At 34.1% G+C, this 22,871-nt stretch overlaps 1 protein-coding gene across 1 annotated transcript in view; it reads right to left on the bottom strand.

The window, feature by feature from the left end:
• Positions 1-275: 275 nt before the first annotated feature.
• SAMTOR (S-adenosylmethionine sensor upstream of mTORC1) overlaps positions 276-22,871 on the bottom strand; it is a 60,167-nt gene continuing 37,571 nt past the window's right edge. Inside the window, exons 4-5 of the mRNA XM_074193882.1 lie at positions 14,132-14,246; positions 276-12,147 (exon numbers count right to left, since the gene is read on the bottom strand). Coding sequence (XP_074049983.1) covers positions 11,518-12,147; positions 14,132-14,246 — 745 coding nt within the window. The 3' untranslated portion in view covers positions 276-11,517. The remainder of the gene's footprint in view (positions 12,148-14,131; positions 14,247-22,871) is intronic.

Genomic DNA, 22,871 nt, shown 5'->3' with positions numbered 1-22,871 from the left:
TCATTATAAATAAAAGCAAGCTAAGAGACCAGCTTAGAAATGGAAAGATTGAAACAATTTAAACTAAGAAATGAGGGAAATGGGAGAATGTCAGAAGAGGAAAATGGCGTAAATTTAAAGCAAAATATATCTGTAACAATTGTTCTTTTTGAAAACTGTATGGGCAAGTTTTGTATTAAAATTGTATTAATTATAATTAATATTTGTATAAAATTGTATTAGGAATATTAGAATGGGAGACGTGGTAATAATTCTAGGAAAGATGGTAGTATTAAAACTTTAGCTTTCCTACTCTAATGAATTCAGAAATGCCTCACCATGGAGAAAGTCAAACAGGGTATGGTCATTTAATGTTTAAGGATGTGATCTGTCTTTGTGATGATACTTACCAGACAGAGCTAAGAATTTATCCATAGCTGAATGAGGAGCATCTCCTTTATACCATTTCATTTGAAAAACAATCTTCTAGAGTATTTGTAACCAAGAAATATCTATTGATTCATAAATATTTGTCATTTATTTGGGAGCAGTAGGAAAAATCCAAATGAATGAGATAATGTTCTGCTGACTTCTATGGTGAATGAGGCAACATTAAGCTTAATCTTTCAGGGATAGGAAAGAGAAGTTAAGGTATTAGGAACCTAAGAACCCACCTTCTTCTGCCATCCGTAATACTTTGAATCAACTACTAATAAAAAGTGATACTAGTAATTCATATCGATCACTATTGTGTTTGTATATCCCCATCACAGACAGAAATAGGGTAGTAGGGAAAACAGTCAAAAGCACTGAATACAAAGTTGACAGTCTATAGCAGGGGCAGGGAACACCCATGACTGGCATTGTGAAGGCAACCATTGGCAAGACTCAAAATTTAATAAATCCAGTAGTTTCTTAGGGATGAATGAAATGTTTGATCAAATATAGTCAGAGAATGATGTTATATTCAAATGGCCCTTGGCAGAAAAATGCTTCCCCACCCCAGGCCTACAGGAATGTAACATTCAAAGAAACAAAAAAGAAAAATTCTGAAATATTTGAGTGACTTGTAATATACATGGGAGAGAGTATGTGACTTCTTTATATACATTTGCTATAGGTTGTTACCCTAAGAATGAGGGGATTGGAAACTTTGTGAAATGGAGAAAAATTTAAGGCAGGAATTCTTTGTGTATATATGAGATGAACTATTTTGGCAGATCCCTGAAACCTGTGGATCTCTTTTTTGAATTGTTTTAGGGCACCTGAATAGCCTCAGAAGGAAAATCTTAGAAATCAGCATTTGAAACTTTGAATGAAGGCAGTAAAATTGTTTTCTGAATATGAAATACAGAAAGTATCTGAGAATAAGGACTGAAGCTTGAGAAAGAATATTCAAGATGGTTTGACTAAGAATGCAAATAAGCTTCATGAGAGGCAGGGCTTGTTTCATTTTTGTTTGTATTCCTAACCCACAGAACAGTGGCTAGCAGATATTTAATTAATCCTTGTTTTGCACCTTTGAAGGCACTCCTGGTTAATCAGTATTTATTAATTTGAAACAACTGCTAAGATACAAAAATCTTTTGATTCTTAGAGAAGCTTCCAAATTTTCTCTTAAGAATAATACTGCCAGGGGTGGCTAGATGGCGTAGTGGACAAAGCACTGGCCTTGGAGTCAGGAGTACCTGGTTTCAAATCCAGTCTCATACATTTAATAATTACCTAGCTGTGCGACCTTGGGCAAGCCACTTAACCCCATTTCCCTTACAAAAACGTAAAAAAAAAACTGCCTTAAATTTGTATTGCAATTTACAAAGTGTTATTACATATATTACTTGAGCTTTATTACAAGTCCAAGGGTAGACAGAGAAAGCATCTCCACTTCATCACTAAAGCTAAAACCAGTGATACAAAAGTGATATACACAAGGTTTTAAGTGGCAAAAGCCAGGACTTGAATTCTAGGTTTAGAATTCTTTTCATATGCAAGTATATAACCATGTTTATAAGTACAAATTTATGGGCATTGAAGCTTATTTTCATATGATGTTTGAATGATATTTTTTTTTCCTCAAGAAATTTGAACTTCCAAGAGGGAAGAGATGGTGTTATTCTTATTTCTTTATTCTTATTTCTATCTCTCCTATCCCCCCGCCCTGGATTCAGTATAATGCTCTATATTTTGTTGAAAGATGTAATGAGGTTAACTTTGTTGTTTCATGTTTGCTGTTGGTCACAAAAGAAAACTAATGACTCCATGAAGGATTTTAGAAAACCCATCAGTATTATTTTTTTTAAAAACAACAATACTGTCAAAGTAAATCAACAATAATTTTCATGAACAATACATGGATGAACAGCACACGTGTATTCTCAACATTTCATTTATTTATCATTGTAGTGTTTGTTCATATTTGAATTTTATATCTTCTTGTGGAAAACCAATTTGGTTTCTAAAAGTATCATTTATCCATAATCATAAGATCTTTGCAATAACTATGAAACTGAAATGGTGAACTTTAACCATACCTACCAGTGTTATTAGTACCATTCAAGAGTTATGATGCTTTAACCCAAAGGTATATAATTTCATTCACTCTGGCTGACTTCTCTAATCAATTTTTGGCAATGGGTCTCTTGAACCCCTTGTAGCACACTACTCTCCTGCACTGACATAACATTTTAGTTCAAATATCCCTAATGACTCAATAAGAGAAACTCTGACAAAACTTTACAAGTGGAATTGTTTTTTATTTTTAATGGAATCATAGGTCTTAAGAGCAAACCATGGAACAAAGTTAAGACAATTTAAAAAAACTACTTGGTGGAGCTGAAAGTCTTTAGATGTTTATAAAGCATATCTTTGCTTGAATCTGTCTTCTTTGGACATTCTGGATGCAACCAAATCTATTTTTAAAACTGGAATTTAAGGGCAACCTTGAGGAATCTGGCTGTAGTTGCATTTTTATTTTTTTTGTTTAGTAGCAGCTGGTGGAAATTGCTAAAGTGTGGCACTGTTTTAGAATATAAAGGGCTTGTGCATCTATAGACTCAGGACAGATGTATTCACACTGCTTTTATTCTTTTGTATTCAGAATAGCAGTCCTAGACAAGATGACTGACTCATGACATACCCTAGATTCTTGTCCAAAAAAAGACTCATGAAATATTAAAAATAAATTTTACTGGTTAATGAATCTAACATCCTCATTTTCCATAATGAAACAAAGAGAATGAGATTCTTGAACCCTATAGTGTCTCGAGGATACCCCTGAATTTTCTGAGTTAGGGGACTGTAATTTGCGTGTTTATGAAGGAAAAGGGGAGTAGAGAGAAATGATACTATTATCTTTTTACATATATCAAGGCTTTTTCCTTACAAAAGTTTGGAGGAGTGGTAGTGCAAGTTATAGCATTCATTTAAAGCTGAAGAAGCAGGTTCAAAGAGGTTATGTGACTTGCCTCTATTCAACACAGCCCCAAACCTATGCTCATATATTGAGTTCAATGTTCTTGCTACCACATGTGGTTGGAAAAAAGTACACTGTTGTGTTCCTTCCTCCCCAACATTCAAAGCCATTTTTCTACCTAGGAACAGAAAATTTAATGCACCCTCAGACAACAGACAGCTACTTGGCAGTGTTTTGCCTGCTAGGCAATGATGTCCCCAAATCATCTTTATGGTATGTGGTATTAAAACAAATCAATGCCAACCTTGCAGCTACTTTGCCATTAACAGCTATGCATGGAGATTAATCAATCCTAATGTTTGGTACTTAGCTTCTAGTTATTTTTACTTTAATCTAAAAAAATATGAAATCCAGACAGAATTTTCAATATTAATAGACCTTGAAAATTCTGATTATAACACAAAAATTTAGTATTTTTTTTTTAGGTTTTTGCAAGGCAAATGGGGTTAAGTGGCTTGCCCAAAGCCACACAGCTAGGTAATTATTGTGTCCAAGACCAGATTTAAACCCAGGTACTCCTGACTCCAAGGCTGGTGCTTTATCCACTATGCCACCTAGCTGCCCCTTGCATTCTTATTCTTGATTACTACTGCTGATCCTTTTTGAACTTATCAGAGAATTTAAGTTCAAAATGACAGCAGAGGCTACTCAGTTCAACTTATACTTTAATATCTAACAAGTAATCATCCAGCTTTCTCTTAAAGATCTTTTTGAAGGAATATTCCTTCTTGGGAAATCCACTTCACTTTTAGATAGTTCTGAGAAATCACACCTATCTCCCTTTGCAAAAATTCTTCTAAAGCCAAGAGACTAATCACTCTAACACAATAAGCCTTTTAATACATCTTTTCTACATCCCAAATCTTTTAATACTTCCAAATATGGTATGCTCTTGAGGCCCTTCTTCCTTTAGGTTATTTCCTCACATTCTTCTTAGTGTTCTTCCCTAAAATGTTGTCAGAACTGGGGGGGGGGACCCCTCAGATGAAATCTGACCAGGTAAGAATAAAGGGCTATCAAATTCCTAAACATGGATACTGTTGCTCTTTATTGCAGCCCAAAACTGCAGTAGCTTTTCTTGATAGGATGTAATACATTACATTCATTGACCTTGCAAGTCAGTCATCAAATCTTTGGATCTCATTCATATGAATTGCTGTCCAGTCATGTCCTCATTTTGTATTTGGGAAGATGATTTATTTTTCATCCCAGAAGACTACTATTTACTCCTATTAAATTAAACTTTATTTTACATAGCACAAGTTCTAACTTGTCCTTTGAATTTGTCATCTAGCATGTTCTCTTAACTATGTCATCTGCAAATTTAATAAGCAGAATGACCCTTTTAAGTCACTTTTTGTAAATGTGGATAGACTACAAAGGGCTTCCCTCTATCAATGCAGATCAGCACCTTCCCTACAACTCAGTCTTGAGAGAAAGAAGGGTAGTACTTGAATCTGGTCTTCCTTACTCCAAGGAAAGCTACATATTATGGGATATTTCCATTTTCTATCTAGTCATTCATAAAAATATTGAACAGCACAATGCTAAGAATTGATCCAAGGTCCACCCTAGTATAGAATTTCTAAGCTGTCACTGAGCCATTTCTGACCATTTTTGGGGTGCAGTACTTCAAGCGGTTTTAATTCATTTACTTGTACACATCTCTTCATTCATTTACTAGAATATAAGACTGTCAATACTTTACTAAACTCCAAACTAATCACATCTATAGCATTTCTCTGTCCCATAAGTTTGTGAGCTTCATTCTTGATGAAATCATACTTTGTAATCACAATTTAGATGTTCACTAACCATCTGTTTAATAAAACTTTAGAATTTGGTAGTCAATCTATCTTATAGGCCTATTTTATAATATCTATTATTTCTTCTAGTAAAAATTGAGACATTTGTCCTTTTCTAGTGCTCTGGGTATTTCTCCAACTCTACTATCTCTCAAAGATCATCAATGAACATCTAACACTTCTTTCAGTAACCTAGGTCTGGAAACTTCTAAGAGCAGCTATGGTATCTCAATCTTCGGTTCAACTCCTTATTAATTATTTTCAATCTCAGCAAGTCAGGTGACCTAACAGGAAAAAAAATCACACTCCAAGATACAGAAATCAAGCAGTTGTGTCTCCTTTCAGTCAACCATGACCATTGTCCCATTCACCCCAGAGGTCCTACATAGAAATTGAGAATGTACATGAAATCATACTATTTATTTAGCATCATAGCATAGATTAGGGATTTTGCAAATTTAATAATTGTCAGTTATTATGGCTGTGACACTTCTTTCCCCTAATATACCTTTAGCCAGAATCCAAAAAAGAAATGAACTTTTCTGTGTTTGGCATAGAAGCTTCAAAAGTTGTCTTGGTATGTTAAATCCTTCATCAAATACTTATTTCTCCATGCCAGAATGGAAAATTTCCTGAACTCATCCATGCTTGTCCTCCTTCCTAGTGGTGGGGAGTATATTCTGAAGTTTACTTCTCACTGTTTTAAATTAAATTGAAGTTCCCCACCATTGCTATACTTTGTCTCCAGAACAGGTTTGGTTTCCATTCTCCCAACTCCTTTAATTCCACATAGTCAATAGCAAGAGTCAGAATAGCATGTTTTTGCTTTTTTATTCTAAACCAAAAGCACTCTACCATGCTTCCCCATTCCGATTTCAGGATTTCCTCACCTGAGTTTGCCTTCTTAATTTAATACAAAGCAACTCCTAGTCCCCTCCACAGGTCATGAGTTCCATTCCCATCAATACTTAGTAAGGACTATGAGGTCATTTTTTCCTGCTTTTAAACAATCTTGTTATTCATATTTTGGATATGTGTGAATAGACATTGGAGACTATGGATTTCATTGCTGGCTCCTTTATTAGAGTTTTAAAAATTTTTCAATACTTCTATATTTTCCCTAAAGGATTGAATATTGCAGATATGAGTACAATTTAGTTTTTTCCAATTTAAATCTTCTTTTATTAGATCTATAAAACTTAAAAAATGTGTGTATAGAGATAGGTAGAAAGACAGATGCAGTCATGGAATCAGTTTCAGTTTCTATAATGCTTGTACTACATACTTTGCTGGGCTGTAAGTGGGCATGAAATGATTAAATAAAATCATCATGAAAATATTGCTAACATCATTAACAATAAAAGTTACTAACAAGGTACTATGGAAGTACAAGATATAGACTGAAATTCTAACTCATATAAATCAGTGATGAAAGTAGTTAATATAGATTGAAGTGAAAATAAGAAAATCAAGCGATGTTTATGGTAACGATCAGTATTTAAGTAATGGAAACCTACTGTATATATCAGTTACTTTTAAATAACGTTTTTAAGTTCCTGCTTGTTAACTGGGGAAGGAAAATAAAATTCATTTTAAATTCTAAATTTATGAATTTAGAACAACCTAATTTGAAGTTTTTCTGGACAAGAACCTTATACTAATAGGCTAATAGGAACATGCATATTGAAGAGTAAGTCAAACAGGGTTAAACCTAATATTTGAACTTCAGTGCAGAGAGAACTCTAAACTATGTCACCTAACTAGTATCTTTCCTATGATGTATCACACATTGAACATTCAATTCTCAAAGGTTTTTGGTCCTTTTTGGTGGGGAGGGGGGGAGGTCTTACACTACAATAAACTATCATGGGAGTGATTTTTTTTCACACTTACATTACCAATTTATGTTTAAATCAACTTCAAATTTTCAGGGATATATAAACCATTTCAAGAGAGATTAACCCACAGGATGATGGCTTTAAAGCTAGAAGGGATGAAACAGATCATCCTAGTTAAACTTCATTTTTTAGAGGAAACAGTGTCTTTTGGAGGCTAGGTGACTCGCCCAAGGTCACAAAACAATAAGCACCAGAGGCTTCAAACTAGTAAATCATTATTTACTGAACTTAAAGGTAATAAGGTGATATTACTAATCATAATTTAATTTGTATCCTATAAATTAAAAACAAATGCAGAAAGCACTGGACAGAAAAGTAGGCTTGAAGAAATGAGATCCTGATTCTAAATCCAGGGTTTCTTAGTAGAATCCACAGAAAGGTCCGTGTTTAGATTTCAGAGGGCTCATGAAATAGAATGTGAAATTTTACATTTTTATTTTTCTCCTAACCTCTAGCTGAAATTTAGCATTTCCCTAAATTACTTAACAACATTTTCTGAAAAGACATATACTGGCTCTATTGGCTTGCTAAAGAGGTCCATGACATACAAAAAAGGAAAGAAACCTAATTCTAGACCAAGTACTGAAATAAGGAAATTGGCTGAGTCAAATAACTAAACATCAGAATTGGGGCTGTTCTTTCCAAAAGGAAATTCTATTTTGACATCTTGAGGCAGCCAGATTCATTTTTTGGAAATTCTTATTGTTTCTTTCTGCCAGAAGAGAAAATTTGTCTGTTTTTGGATCTGGTTCTTCTTGGATTATATCTACATATAGTAAACTTTTATTGATAATGCTGCCACTACAGATAATTGTCAGTATCTTTCAATGACATGGAGGAGTCAACCAATTAGATGCTTATTCTAATGATTCATCATGGAATAGAGATCACTGTTTAGTGCTTAGAGGTCATATTAGTATTGTATAAGCTCTGATAGGTCCTGGTATCTGATTATCTACCTAGTAGACTATGTATTTTTTGTCCATGGTCTTGTCTAAATTTGGATTTAATTTTTCTGAATTGGATGGCTAATACATAATGAATTTTTCATCCATTGCAATCTGTAAAGCTGCATTTTGCAGAAATGCTCATCTTCACAATTAATTTCCCAATTAAACTTCAAAAATGTCTACCTGAAGGAATACCCACACTAGTGAAATCATATTCTTGCCATAATTACAGAAACTGGGGAGGGTGAGGGACAGCTGGGTGGCGCAATGAATAAAGCACCAGCCCTAGAGTCAGGAGGACCTGAGTTCAAATTTGTACACAGACACTTAATAATTGCCTAGCTGTATGACCTTGGGCAAGTCGCTTAACCCCATTGCCTTAAATAAATAAATGGGGAGGGTGGAGAGCAAAGTAGTAAAGAGAAAAATCACTTAAATTCTGTGGTCCACTGATTCTTCAAACATAAAATGAAGGGACTGAATGAGATACTTATACCTCTTAGAGTTAAAATTTTGATTTTTCTTTTTGTTTTTATTTTTTTTTTTTAAGGCAATGGGGTTAATGATTTTGCCCAAGGTCACACAGTTAGATAATTTTATAAAGTGTCTGAGGTCAAATTTGAACTCAGGTACTCCTGACTCCAGAACTGTGTTCTATCCACTTTACCACCTAGCTGGCCCTGAATTTTCTACTACCATTAGTATATAAGTGGCATTTAAATACTAATTACACCATAATCACCAGCTGACCACAATAGCATTTACTAAAATTTCTAAATAAAAGCTCTCAATTTATGAGTAACAGACAGGGCAATGGGAAGATTAATTTTTTTTTTTAATAAATGTGCTTTGTTCACAAAAAAAGTGAAAAAGGACATCAACTCAAACATATATTTATCTGGTGTGCTACCCTTCCACTCCTTGGCAACCCTGTTTTAACCTCACCTGATCTAGTCATAATCCTGAAGAATTCAATCAAAAGATTATCGTTTGCTTAAAAAACCCAATTATTCAGACAATCCTGTATTAGTTGACCATGCCTAAACGGCATGACTCCCCTCACCCTGAATTTTTCACACCCAAATGAAATCATTCTGCAAAGTACCTAGAGAGTAAAACTATTAACTTTTTTCAGAGGCTCCTAAATAGCATTACATATATCCTCATCACCAAGGCATAGGAATGGATTAATTTTAACACTTAAAACACTTAAATGGCTTTTATGGACTATGTATTGTTTGAATTCTGTGCCATCTCTGAATAAGCAGCAAATTCAGAGTAACCAAGTGATATTCATGAATTCAAACACATTTATACTAGATGGTAATAAGTTTGTAGACAACTTTAAAGCACTAATTAAAATAACACCATGCACACTTTGGAGCATAAGCAAAATCAGTAATATGTGTAAACAATTTAAAAAATATATAGCACCAACATTTTAGCTGTAACATAACTGCTAACTCCAAGGCATGCTGACATGAGCATCCCTCTCCCCCACAATATTTTATACTTTCAAAGCACTTTAAAACATGTTACTTTGTTTTCTTTGCTCTTGTAACTGAATTTAGCGGAAATCAAAGAAAATGAAAATGGCAGTGTAGGCACTCTGATCATAATGTAGTTTTGCAATTATCCTAAATTCAGCACTCCTTCTAGTTAGAAGAGACAACCAACACAGAACTTAACTTTAAAGAAAAGTCTGTCTTAATTTGAGTAATATTGCTACCTAAAAAAGTCAATTACCTCAAATCATATTCTACCACTTTCAACCAACAATATTCATTTTAGAGAAATGACATTTTAAATTAATTAAAATCTAATTTTCAGTAATTTAGAAAATAAAATCTAATTTGGTATATTTCTAAATAAAATTTGACATTCAATCTTAACTATAGCAAGTCACAATAAGCACAAAACAGTTCATATCAGAGTACAGAAGTGCAGTTTATGAATCTTAGGATCAATTATAGAAAATGCAGTCTTTTTCTTTTAAAGCAACCATGAAATCTGAAATTTTGACATTTCAGTGCAAAACCTCAGTATGAGGCATTTTTAAAATGTAATAACCACTTGAAAAAAAATCCACATAGTGGCACTCTTAAGAATGATAGGTAATGAGACAGTTTCTGGCTGATGAAAATAAGGTAAGATGATCTAAATATTCCAGTTGTCAAAACTAGCTTGTCTTCACCTAGACAATTTTCCCTGTCATCTATGTTCTGAAAAGTATTTTTTTAAGGAAGAAAATGTCCACTGCCATCTAACTCCAAGAGAATAAGCTACTCTGCTAGAATTCAGAAAAATAAGTATACTATACTATCAAAACAGTTTTGTGATATTATCAGGTGGAGTATTTTACATTTTTCTTTAAAATTCAATAACCAAATGTCATCAATTAAATAAAACGGTAAAGAACATAACAAAAGGTAATTCATAAATCACAGTACTTTTAACAAGTTCAAATGTTAACATAGCTGCTTTGGGTCAGTGGGAAGCAGTATATCACTACCTAATTTAAAATTCTATATATAGTGAACTAAGAGCCACCCACAAGTAATTATTAGAATATTTATGTACAAATCAATATGAGATGTATGAAAAATACTAACTGGGTAATTAGGTTAATGGAATTCATTTACAAAGTTTTCCTCTCCAAAGATTTTACTTTAGAGTAAAAAATAATTTTGTCAAAATCTACAAAAGGACACTATGTATGACATTCTTTCTTGAATGTGATACTATGCCACACATTCCTTTCCCTACCAAATTCTTGTTGAGCTTTTTATAATAGCAGAAAAGAAACCACAATGAGTATTATTACTAATATCCATAAAGCACAGGCAATATTGGTTCATCAGCCAAAATTGAACGGAAAATAGCTTTCTACTACAGACAATATTTTTGCTACCAAAAAAGAAAAAAATTGATAAGTGCGTCCAAAATACCCCCAAACAATTCAATCTTTTACTTCACATCAAATTTAACTTGTGAGTCAAAGTGCAAACTACAGCTTTCTATGCAAATACCTCAAATGTCTCCCACTTCATCTTAAATTCCAACAGTATTTAAAAGTAAAAAATAAAAAAGGAAAACATAGCAAAATGATGCTTCATTTCACACAACAGCACTGAAGAGAAAAATGTACCTTTCTATATTTTTAGTGCTACAAATTCTAAAGACTGTAACAGTTTCTGCTACAACAGGAGTCATTTTGCATGAAATTTTAAGCTTTTTTATATAAGAATAAATTTTAAAATTTAGAAGTAGAAAAAAATAGCAAACTCTGTAAACCTTTGCAGTTTTTCTATGCAAACCATGTTTTTAAGTACTGAGCCCATGTTAATATCTCAAATTAGTTTAGTCAAGAAAGGAGTCTGGACTGAAAAGGGCTTTTTTCTTTTGCATTTATATTAACTTAAAAGTAATACGGGATCTTCTAGCTCATAGAAAGGAATTGAGCTTGCTTGACTTTCTCCAGAATCTGAGTCATATGGAGCATCAGGAAGCTCTGTGAAACTATATGCCAGTTGTTCATCTTCTACATCAGATCGGACATAACAGGAAGGATTAGAATATTCCTCATCTTCTACACTGTTGAAATCTTGTGGAATATATAACATTCCTGGATAGTTCCTGCTAACCAAGTCAATTGTAGTTTTTAGCGAGATTTTCCTAAAAGCCATTAGATGCATATGGGAAAATTTTGAATACTTGAAACGTTTAAAACCTAGAGACTCTATAGCAATCTTCCAGCTTTTCATCATCATAGCATGTCGATTCTGATGGGAGGAGTCAGGAGTGATGATGAGTAACAGGCCATTTAATACTAAAAGTTCATGGGCTTTTTTGCAACAGATCCATCGCTGATAAGGTGATGGGAAATAAGAAAGAAGAAGAGAAAAAACAACTACATGAAAAAGCTCTCCGGGAAGAGAATCAATTGGGTTTTTCAGCTGTTTCAAAAAGGCATCTATTGTATCTTGTGCAAGTTGGAGTGGCTGCTGAAGCTGCAGGTTCAGGAAGTCACATTTATAGACACTCTGGGGAAAAGAAGAGCAAATTAAGATTCTGAAAATTACTGTTTGCTTATTAATTAGAACAATCATGGTCACAGTTTCCATTCTCCACAATAAATCACATACACTCCCATTGCTTACCCCAAACAGTTATCCATTCAAAAAATGTATTATGCCAAACTCTGAACATTTCCTAAAGAGTTAGGTAAATTTGTGTGACTAACTTTAGTTTTCCTTACAAATCTCAACTGCACTCAACTATACTCTTGCAAAAGACATTATGGAAAAGTAATAAAATTGTCAGAGACAACAATTAGGATTATATTTACTTAAGTTTGGATTATCAGGTTATAAGCAGAGTTATTTGTGGCCATTTAGTAATTTCCTTAAAAGGTTGGAAATAATTTGTTTGAAATTTCTATAGAATAAAAATATGACCTTTTAAGAGGCTTTAGCTGATTGTGAATAGGGATGTCAAAACAATAAGATTTCATTCCTGTCAAGACACTGAGAGGTAGGAGTCCCACTGTAGTCATCTTTGGTCAAACAGCATTTGAAATGCTATGTTTAGAACCAGATGCTACAAACTGGGGTTTATCCAAAAGGGCATCTAAAGATGATAAAGAGATCTGAAATGACATCAAATGAGGATTGCTTGGAAGAAATGGAAAAACATAATTTTGAGATATCTAAATTTCTAAGAGGCTTATATGGAAAAAGGATTGTAATTGTTTTTTGGGAACAAAGAGGAAAAGAGAGAATCAATGTTATAATTTTAGAGCAGTAAATTTAGTCACAAAACCTGATACTTCCTGACAGTTATTAAATAATGGATTGATTTCTGGAGAAATACACCCACATCCACCATTTAAAGAGCAACCTGCTTCAACCTTTTATTAGTTCATTAATCATGCAAAAAGTCAACCTAGTTATACTCTGAGAATGGTATCTTTCCACTTCATAAGTGAGCAAAAAATCAAGATAGGGGATTCTCTAGGGAAAAAAAAAAAGGACTAGGGTTACAGGGATTATCATTGCAACCATAAATAAAATAACAGGATTTTTTTTGGGGGGGGGGCCTTAGAAGGGAGGTAATAAAGACCTTAGATCAGAGGAACACAGATATTGTGTTGTAAACAACCTCTGACACCAACTAGTCTGATAAGAAGATAGAAGCCCAAGGAGGTTAAGTGACTTGCTCACGGGTCTCAAGACTATAGTATGTCAGAATATAAATTTGAACTCAAGTTCTCTTGACTCTTGATCTTCAGGTCATTCAGAAAAGGTTAAATGTTGATAAATATACTTCATTTAATAGGATAGCCTAGTATATGGCACATTTTGGGAAGAATTTCTATCAAAACATGGGCTAGGGCGGCTAGGTGGCGTAGTAGATAAAGCAGTGGCCTTGGAGTCAGGAGTATCAGGGGTTCAAATCTGGTCTCAGACACTTAATAATTACCTAGCTGTGTGGCCTTGGGCAAGCCACTTAACCCCATTTACCTTGCAAAAACCTAAAAAATAAAAATAAAAATATAAAAACATGGGCTAATTCTCTGCTATTTCGAAGAGCTCACTATTTCAATATTCCAAATAGGCAAAAATTTAACTATATTTCAATTCATATTATAGCCAAATAACTAAGTCTGAAAGAGAAAGGAAAAAGCAGCAGCCTAAGGTGGTGTTAATGTTAATTATTAAGTAAAGATATAAAAGCTAATATTCAATACTATAAATGTTGTTTTAAAAATATGGTCAGTTAGGCAATATTTGCAAAGGAAGTATATGGATATTTTTAGGGTTAAGTTCTGTTGACAATGTATTTGCACTAGGTGGTACAGTGGATAGAGCACCAGCCTTGAAGTCAGGAGTACCTGGGTTCAAATCCGACCTCAGACACTTAATAATTACCTAGCCCTGTGGCCTTGGGTAAGCCACTTAACCCCATTGCCTTGCAAAATCTTAAAAAAAAAAAAAAATTGTGTAATATATTAGTGCAAAAATATACCTCCACAGCAGGTACAATGTCTATGCCAACAGTCAGAAATTCTTCAAATTTTAAAAATGGATTAAAGCAGCTGCCAACATCAAGTAATCTGATCTTTCCTGAGGGTTGTAACAACCTGAAAAAAAGAGATGATGGAAATTATGAATTGTTACTTGAAAGATAACAATTAACAAAATTAAAGCAAATTAAAAGGCAAGCATGTAGATAAATGTGGTCCAATTAATAACAGGTTGGGTCCAGTTCATTGTATGCAGTAAATGCACCTTTTTAAAAATTCTAACTTGTTTTGGTGATACACAAAGATCAAAGTCATCAATTTCTTTCTTGAAGAATAGCATATCTGTGAACTAGCAGGACACCCAAAGAACAGGGAAAATTCTTAGAGACCAAAAATACCATACATATTACCATTTTAAAAGGTAATAAAACTATGCTAAATGGATATGTACTTTAATCATAATACAGAGACGTCCCAAATAAGATGAATTGTTGAGTCGCAACAAAAACATTGGTAAATTAGTTCAAACCAGATACACCTAATTATTCCTTTTTGTGTTTTGTTTTTTCTTTTGGCAAAAATCTTAAGTGCACGTGAACTAATATAAAAATTGAGGGAAAATATATTACGCTTCTGATTTTGCTTTAACTTTGCCTGGGAGTTTAACCTTGGTGACATGTTGTCTCCAGAATATATCTTCTATTCTAAGGAGCTGGTAATTTGATATCTAATTTCCTTTATAATCGTGTCGGTTATGTGAAGAAAAGGTCGGACACTAGAGTGAAGAAAGAACAGGAAGATCAAATTATTAGCTAGAAGGAACACAGGTCTTGTGTTAATGTTAATTATTAAGATATAAAATTAATAATACTATAAATTGTATATGTAAATACCCAACCATATAAAACAATTGACAGAAGATCTTGTACTTGAAGGATTATGCTGAGTATTTCTTATTATCTTGCTCAATTTTTTTTTTGTTAATGGCTGGATCTGTTTTGTTATATACTAAATACCTAACAGCAGAGTTGAAGATACCAAGAGTCATATACATAGATAAATCACATGTTCAAGTAGTTAAAAGCTGATTGGGTGAATTCAGTGAATTCCCCTTAAAAGAAATCTACACCAAACATAAGCTGCCATTTCTAATTGTGAAAGAATGTTCAGTGCTACAGTATAGGCCAAGTCAAAAACTGCATGACTCAGCAATCTGTGTGATACTTCCTTCTGTCAACATATTGCTGTTAAAAGAAGTACAAAAAGACTAAAACAGAGGGGTGGCTAGATGGTGCAGTGGATAGAGCCCCGGTCCTGGAGTCAGGAGTACCTGAGTTCAAATCTGGCCTCAGACAGTTAATAATTACCTAGCTGTGTGGCCTTGGGCAAGCCACTTAACCCTATTTGCCTCACAAAAACCTAAAAACAAAAAAAACCAAAAAAACCCACAAAAAAAATACTGAAACAGAAATAGTCATAGTAAAAGAAGCACAAATATTTGCTGCAGAATTTCTTTAAAAGCAAAATGACCAAATGGAAAAGAAAGGAATTCACCAAAGAAAATAATTCCTTACAAAGAACTAGACAAATGGAAGTTAATGACTCCATGACACTTGAAGAAGCAATAATAAAACGAACTCAAAAGAATGAAAAAAATGTAATTATAAAATTATAACTGCCCCCAATATCTTAGATCCAGAGGATAAAATGGAAATTGAATCTGCTATTACTTCCTTAAGGTCTCCAAATGAAAATTCCCAGGAATATTATGGTTAAATTCCAGAGCTTCCAGTCACGGAGAAACTATATATAGAAATAAACCTTTCAAATATCATGGAATCAGTCAGAATCACACAAGATTTAGCAGCTTTCATGTTAAAGTTGCAGAGGGCTAGAATTGCCACCAAAAATGACCTATCCAACAAATCTAAGCATAGTCCTGTGGGGAGAAGAATGTATATTTAATGAAATGGAGAAATTGTAAATTTCTTGATGTAAAGACCAGAACTAAACAGAAAATCTGACATTCCATAAGAATATTAAGTATAAAAAGGTAAAAATAAAAGAATACCCATAAGGGACTCAAAAGGGATCATATAGGGAAAGATGACACAAGTTAGAAGTTAGCAAGGAAAAAAAATGGGAGACAGTTAAGGGAGGTAGAAACAAAATAGGCTTTGGAGGAGAGAAGGATAAATAGAAAATACACAGTAAATAAACATAACTTTGAATATGAATCCTTGGGCTAGTCCATACAAAGGAAGCAGAGAGCAGAATGGATTAGAAATTATGTTGTGACATACCTGAAACATATAGAGTTAAAACAAATGGCTGCTTAAGATGCTGCTGCTGAAGTAAAAAAAGTACAGCAATCATGATCTCAGCCAAATAAAAAGAGAAAAGATCATATTAAAAGATAAATAAGGAAACTAATTTTGCTGAAAAAAATACCACAGATTATAAACAAAAAAGCTCAATACCACCCTCTGATTAGAAAAATGTAAATTAAAAACAGCTCTGAGATGCCACACCTCACATCTATCAGAAATAACAAACACTGAAGGGGAGGAGGAAAAAATACATACACTAAGGCATTTGGTGGAGTAGTGACCTGTTGAAACCATTTGGGAAATAAGCCCCAAAGTCTGCAAACTGCAAACTCTGACCCAACAATACCAGTACTAGGTCTATATTCCAAGTAGTTCAAAGGAAAAAGAAAAAAGACCTATGAGGAAAAATATTTACATTAGTTCTTTTTGTGATGGCAAAGAGTTGGAAACCAAGGGAATATTCATCAATTGGTGAATGACTGAGCAATTTGTGGCAAATGATTGTGATAAGAGTATTATTGTGTAATAAGCAATGAAGAGAGGGTTGGTTTCAGAATAACATGGCAAGTCTTCTATGAACCGATATAAAGTAAGAACTAGGAGATCAATGCACAATTAACGGCAAAGTTGTGATGATGATCAATTGTGAAAGATTTGGCTATTCTGATCAATACAATGAACCACAACAAATTCCAAAGGACTCATGGTGAAAAAAAAGCTACACCACTTCTAGAAAGAGAGAAAACCAATGAACTCTCATTGTAACCTGAAGCAAAGCTTCTCACTTTATTTTTTTGTTTTGTTTTGCAATATGGCTAATAGGGAAATGTTTTGCATGATTTCACATGTACTATAATTGATATTTGTTTGCTATCTCAGTTGTTTGCCATCTTAATGCTCAGGGAAGTAAGTATTAGAGGAAGGAAGAGAATCTGGAACCGAAAATGTAAAAATCTTAAAAGAATGTTGGAAGAAGTAATAAATAAGGGGTTTTTATAAGTCTTATTTTAAAAAAGGGATTTCATGTAGGTGTATGGTCTTCACAGTAAGCTTTTACTAAAAGAGGAATTAAAGAAAACCATTTATTAATAAGTCTTTGCTATATGCAAAGTCCCATACTATATACAGGCAACACATACAGAAAAATAAATGAGTTACTACTATAAAAGTTGTTCATAGTCTATAAACAGGATGAGAAAACACATACAGGTACTTTCTGCAGCAAATTAGCTAGAAAGGCACATTGATCCTCAGCATGCAGTTGTGAAACAGAAGGTAATGCATCTTTTTTAAATGCAGCCTCCACTGATAAAATATAGCTTTAAATAATTTGATGGTGAGGGAACAATATTGTTTTTGTTGTTTTTTTTATTGTTGAGTCATGATTCCATTTGGAATTTTCTTTATTTTTTATTTAAGCACTGGGTGACTTGTCAAAGGTCACACAGCTAGCTAATTGTTAAGTGTCTGAAGCTGGACTCCAGGGCTGGTGCGCTCTATCCACTGCACCACCTAGTTGTCCCCTTGTTTGTTGTTGCTTTGCTAGTTACATGTTCTAAGGTTCCACAGTCTTCTCTATAATATCTTTTTGTTCAATGTCTTGTCTGAAGGAGACAAATGTATCTGTAGGTATAGCCTTCATCACTAATACAATGTGACTTTAAAGTCTTCAGTCTCTTTTTCTTGGGGGAAAAATTTTACAGTAGCATTAAAAAATTCCACAAGATGAAAGAACTATTTGATTAATTTTTCAGCAGTGCCATAAAGCTTGTAACTTGATACCTAACCATGTACACTAAATGATTAATTAAGATGTTTTAGTTTCTCCTCCCCTTTTAATGTGCAGGTCACACTTAGATCTACTTAGGAGATGATAACAGGTTTAAAGTTAGGCAGAATCAAAATGGTGTTTAAACAATCTCACTAAAAAAAATGCTACTGTTTTACTGAATTACTCTTGATTCAGTATAGGTGTTATATTTCCAAAAGAACAGTGTTAAAATGTGAACATAACAGACTCTAGTATTCTCACTATACCAGAATACTTATTTTACACAGAGTATGTGAATAAGCTATGAATGTGGCTTATTATTATTATTATTATCCTCATGATTAATAAAAAGGTCAGTACAGATTTTGCAGGGATAAGAATTAGTAAATAATCATAAGGAGAGGGAGAAAGTCAAATATGCAGACGTGAGAAACAATCATGATAGGCTAACAATGTTATTGCTAACATAGATACTAAAATACACACGTTTCATGAAAAGAAACCAATTTTTTGAACTTTTGATATCAGTCAGATTATTAGGTGAACATAAATAAATAGCTGGAAAAAGGGGAAATTTTATATTGGAGATACCAGAATTGGATACAAAAGATTTAGGAAGCATCCTCACAGGGATAATAGTTGAAAAATTCTAATTATTTCAAAATCGTTCTGGGTATCAAATGAGAATTTTATTTAAATAAGAAAAATCAGGGGGTAGGGGGGGAGCCAAGAGGGTGAAGTACAGGTAGCTCCTGAAAGCTCTCTCCCAAACCATTCTCAATATCCTTAAATGACTAACCAAATTCTAGTGGCAGAATTCACAAAGAGATGGGGTAAAACAATTTTCTAGTCTAAGACAACTGGGAAGATGACTCATTTCTCCAGCCTATAACTTGATTTTAACTCTTTGTTAAAGTGGGACTCTGCTTCCAGGATGGAGGATGTACTGTCCCAAGCTCTGATTACTTTCCTGGCCCTACCAGGAGTAGAAAGGTTGCCGGCCACAGTGCAGTGAACCAGTGACAGCCATTCAGGAACAGATTTTGGGGATGGAAACTCTTGGAGCCCAGGCTAGCACAGGCCCAGTGCAGACCTGGCTGCTGCTTCCAGAAAGGGGATTGGGAGAAATTGCAGAGGTCTCTTTGAAATCCCTGAGGCAGGACTCTGTTACTTTGCCTGTACACAGATATGTGTTTCAATCTGCCATAGTGAAGCAGGGACTCTCACAGTTCCAGGGCAGAGGGAGGGACTTGTGATCATCCACAGACCAGTTTTTAGGCCAGGAGAGCACTCAGAGCTTTTCATGAGACCTTGGAGGAATTGAGAACTTGCAGGTTTCCTAGGGGGCATCCCTGAAAATAGCTATTAAGTACTCTCAAAAGTTTGGGAATGTGTCCTCATCCTGGAAGCAGAGCCCCATCTTAACAAAGAGCTGAAATCAAGTCAGAGGCTGGGGAAATGAGCAACAGGAGAAAAAAAAAATTCTACCATAGATAATTACTTTGGTCTTATGGAAGATCAAAATACACACAGAAGATAAAAAAAGAGCCATTTCTCAATTGATAAATGATCAAGATATATGAACAGCTTTCAGATTAGGTCATCAATGTGATCCATTTTAATATTTTTTTTAAAAAGTCCTACCTCATTATTGATAGGAGAAATTTGGGTTAGAACAATCCTAAGGTACTACTCAATATCTACTGGATTTGCTAGTAAGAGAGGAGAAAATGACAAATGTTTGAAGGATTGTAGGGAAATTGAGACACTGATGCACTGATGGAGGAGTTGTAAAATGATTCAACAATTCTCCAGAGTAATTTGCAACTATCCCCAAAGAGCTATAAAACCATGCCTACCCCTTGGCCTAGCAATACCACTCTTCATCCAGAAGAGATGAAATATGGGAAGAAAAGGATCTATTTGTATAGGGATATTTAAAGCATCCCTTTTCTGATGGCTGGGAGTTGGAGATTGAGGGGATGCCTAGCAGTTGGAAAATGGTTGAACAAATTGTGGTATATGATTGAGATGAAATGCTGTTCTGAATATGATGAACAAGATGCTTCCAGTAAAAAATTTATATAAGGAGTTGCAATGAGAAATGTACCTTATACAAAAGTAACAGCAATGCTGCAGGATGATCAGTAGGAAATGATCTACCTTTACTCAGCAATGCTGTGATCCAAGAGAACTCCAAAGGACTTTATGAAAAAGAATGCTATTCATAAGAAACAGAGTAATGCATCAGTGGATTGGGATAGGTTCAAAATAGTAGCACATGATTACAGTAATCTACTATTTGACAAAAGCAAGAAAATCATCATCTTCTGGGATAAGACTCCTCTGACAAAAATTGTTGGGAAAACTGGAAAATAATATGGCAAAAACTAGGCATAGATCCACATCTCATACCCTATACACCAAAATAAGGTCAAAATAGGTACAGGATTTAGACATAAAGGGCAATACTTTAGACCAATTAACAGATCAAGAAACATTCAATCTGTCTATGGAAAGAGAAATTTTTATGACCAAACAAGAAATAAGAGTACATTATAATTTACAAAAATGATGATTTTGACTACTTTAAATTAAAAAGGTTTTGCATCAATAAAACCATTGCATTCAAGATTAAAAGGAGGGGGCAGCTAGGTGGCGCAGTGGATAGAGCACCAGCCCTGGAGTCAGGAGTACCCGACTTCAAATCCAGCCTCAGACACTTAATAATTACCTAGCTGTGTGACCTTGGGCAAGCCACTTAACCCCACTGCCTTGCAAAAAAAAAAAAAAACCCAAACCCTTAAAAAAAAAAGATTAAAAGGAAAACAATTTCCACAGCTAGGGGCTCCAATAAAAGTCTCATTTCTAAAATATATAGAGAATTGAGTCAAATTTATAAGTGTACAAGTCATTTCCCAATTGATAAATGGTCAAAGGGGACAGCTAGGTGGCACAGTAAATAAGAGTACTGGCCCTGGAGTCAGGAGGACCTGAGTTCAAATCCAGTCTCAAACAATTATCTAGCTGTGTGACTTAAGTGCAAGTCACTTAACCCCACTGCCTTGCAAAAAAATAAAAATAAAAAAAGGAGAGAAATAGTCAAAGGATACGAACAGGCAATTTTCAAAAGAAGAAATTAAAGCTACATACAATCATAGGAAGAAATGCTCTAAATCATTACTGATTAGAGAAATGCAAATTAAAACAACCATGGGGTACTGTCTCACACCTATCAGATTGGTTAGCAATACCAAATCTATATTCAGGAAAAGTCATAAAAAATTGGATAAGTTTTACATGTCTCAAAATATTCTAGCAGCTCTTTTTATAGTGACAAAAATTATGTAACTTGAGGGAAACCCATCAATTGGGAAATGGCTGAAAAAGTTATAGTATATGCATATTATTGAGTACCACTATTCTATAATAAATTATAAATGGGTGGACTCTAAAGAAGCATAAAATGAATTAGAGTAATTGATACTGAGCATAGGGAGCAGAATCAAGAGAACATTGTACACATTAACAACAACATGGCGAGTTAATCAACCTTGATGGATAAAATTCCACCCTGTAGTCCATAGAGCTAGGAAACCCCTGGGAGATCTGTTATGGACAATGCTATCCACATCCAAAGAAAGAAAAACAAAACCAAAAAACCCTACAGAATTTGAATAAACACTACATTCACTTTTTAAAAATTTCTCTTATGGTTTTCTTTCCTAACTCAATGTTTTTTTTTCTTTAGTCCTACTTCCTCATTTAGAAAATGACTAATCTATAAAAATGTTACACAAATATGTGTGTGTGTGTGTGTGTGTGTGTGTGTGTGTGTATGTATCTGTATGTACAATTTTGTACAATGTTTACCAGACTGTTCTCTGTTGAGGGGAGGGAAGGGAGTATGGAAGGAAATAAATAACTTTTAAATATGCATATGTATGTGAATAGATGTTGAAAAATAAAATATCAGGGTGGCTAGGTGGCGCAGTGGATAAAGCACCGGCCCTGGAGTCAGGAGTACCAGGGTTCAAGTGTCTCAGACACTTAATAATTACCTAGCTGTGTGGCCTTGAGCAAGCTACTTAACCCCATTTGCCTTGCAAAAAAAAAAAAACCCTAAAAAAAAAGAAAAAGAAAATATCAATTGGGGAAAAAATTTAAATTTAAATTAAAAAAATTTTAAATCTAAAATCTCTAAACCAGGGGTTACCTAAAGCATAATAAATTCTGCTTTTTAAACTTTGAATATTATAATTGTGTTCCTTATACACAAAATATTCTGGATTCTTTAATCTAATCCATCCTTCTATGCTGTTCTATGGATGAGTTCATCCTATTCAAAATTTTAATTATTAACTATTTCTTTCCATTCTTTTGCCCCACCCCCACCCCCGGATTTAGAGGGTTTTTAAGAAAAGGAATAAGATTCCACTTGTAATCTGTAACTGATGTGATCTATTCCTACTCCATTGCTCTTCTAGGCTTGCCCAGACCCTAATTACTAGTGCTTATACTTTCTTTCCTTTTAAGTCTCCCTTATGATACAGCTTCTAAAGATAAAAGTTTGTTTTGTTTGTGACTATTCATTCCAACACTAGCCCTCCTCTGTATATCCTTCTCTCTCATTTCCTTGTT

This window comes from Macrotis lagotis, chromosome 7 (assembly GCF_037893015.1).
Source record: "Macrotis lagotis isolate mMagLag1 chromosome 7, bilby.v1.9.chrom.fasta, whole genome shotgun sequence".
In the NCBI taxonomy this organism is placed as follows: domain Eukaryota; kingdom Metazoa; phylum Chordata; class Mammalia; order Peramelemorphia; family Peramelidae; genus Macrotis; species Macrotis lagotis.
The sequence above is the reverse complement of the archived record's forward strand: the minus strand, read 5'-3'. Positions and strand labels throughout refer to the sequence as shown.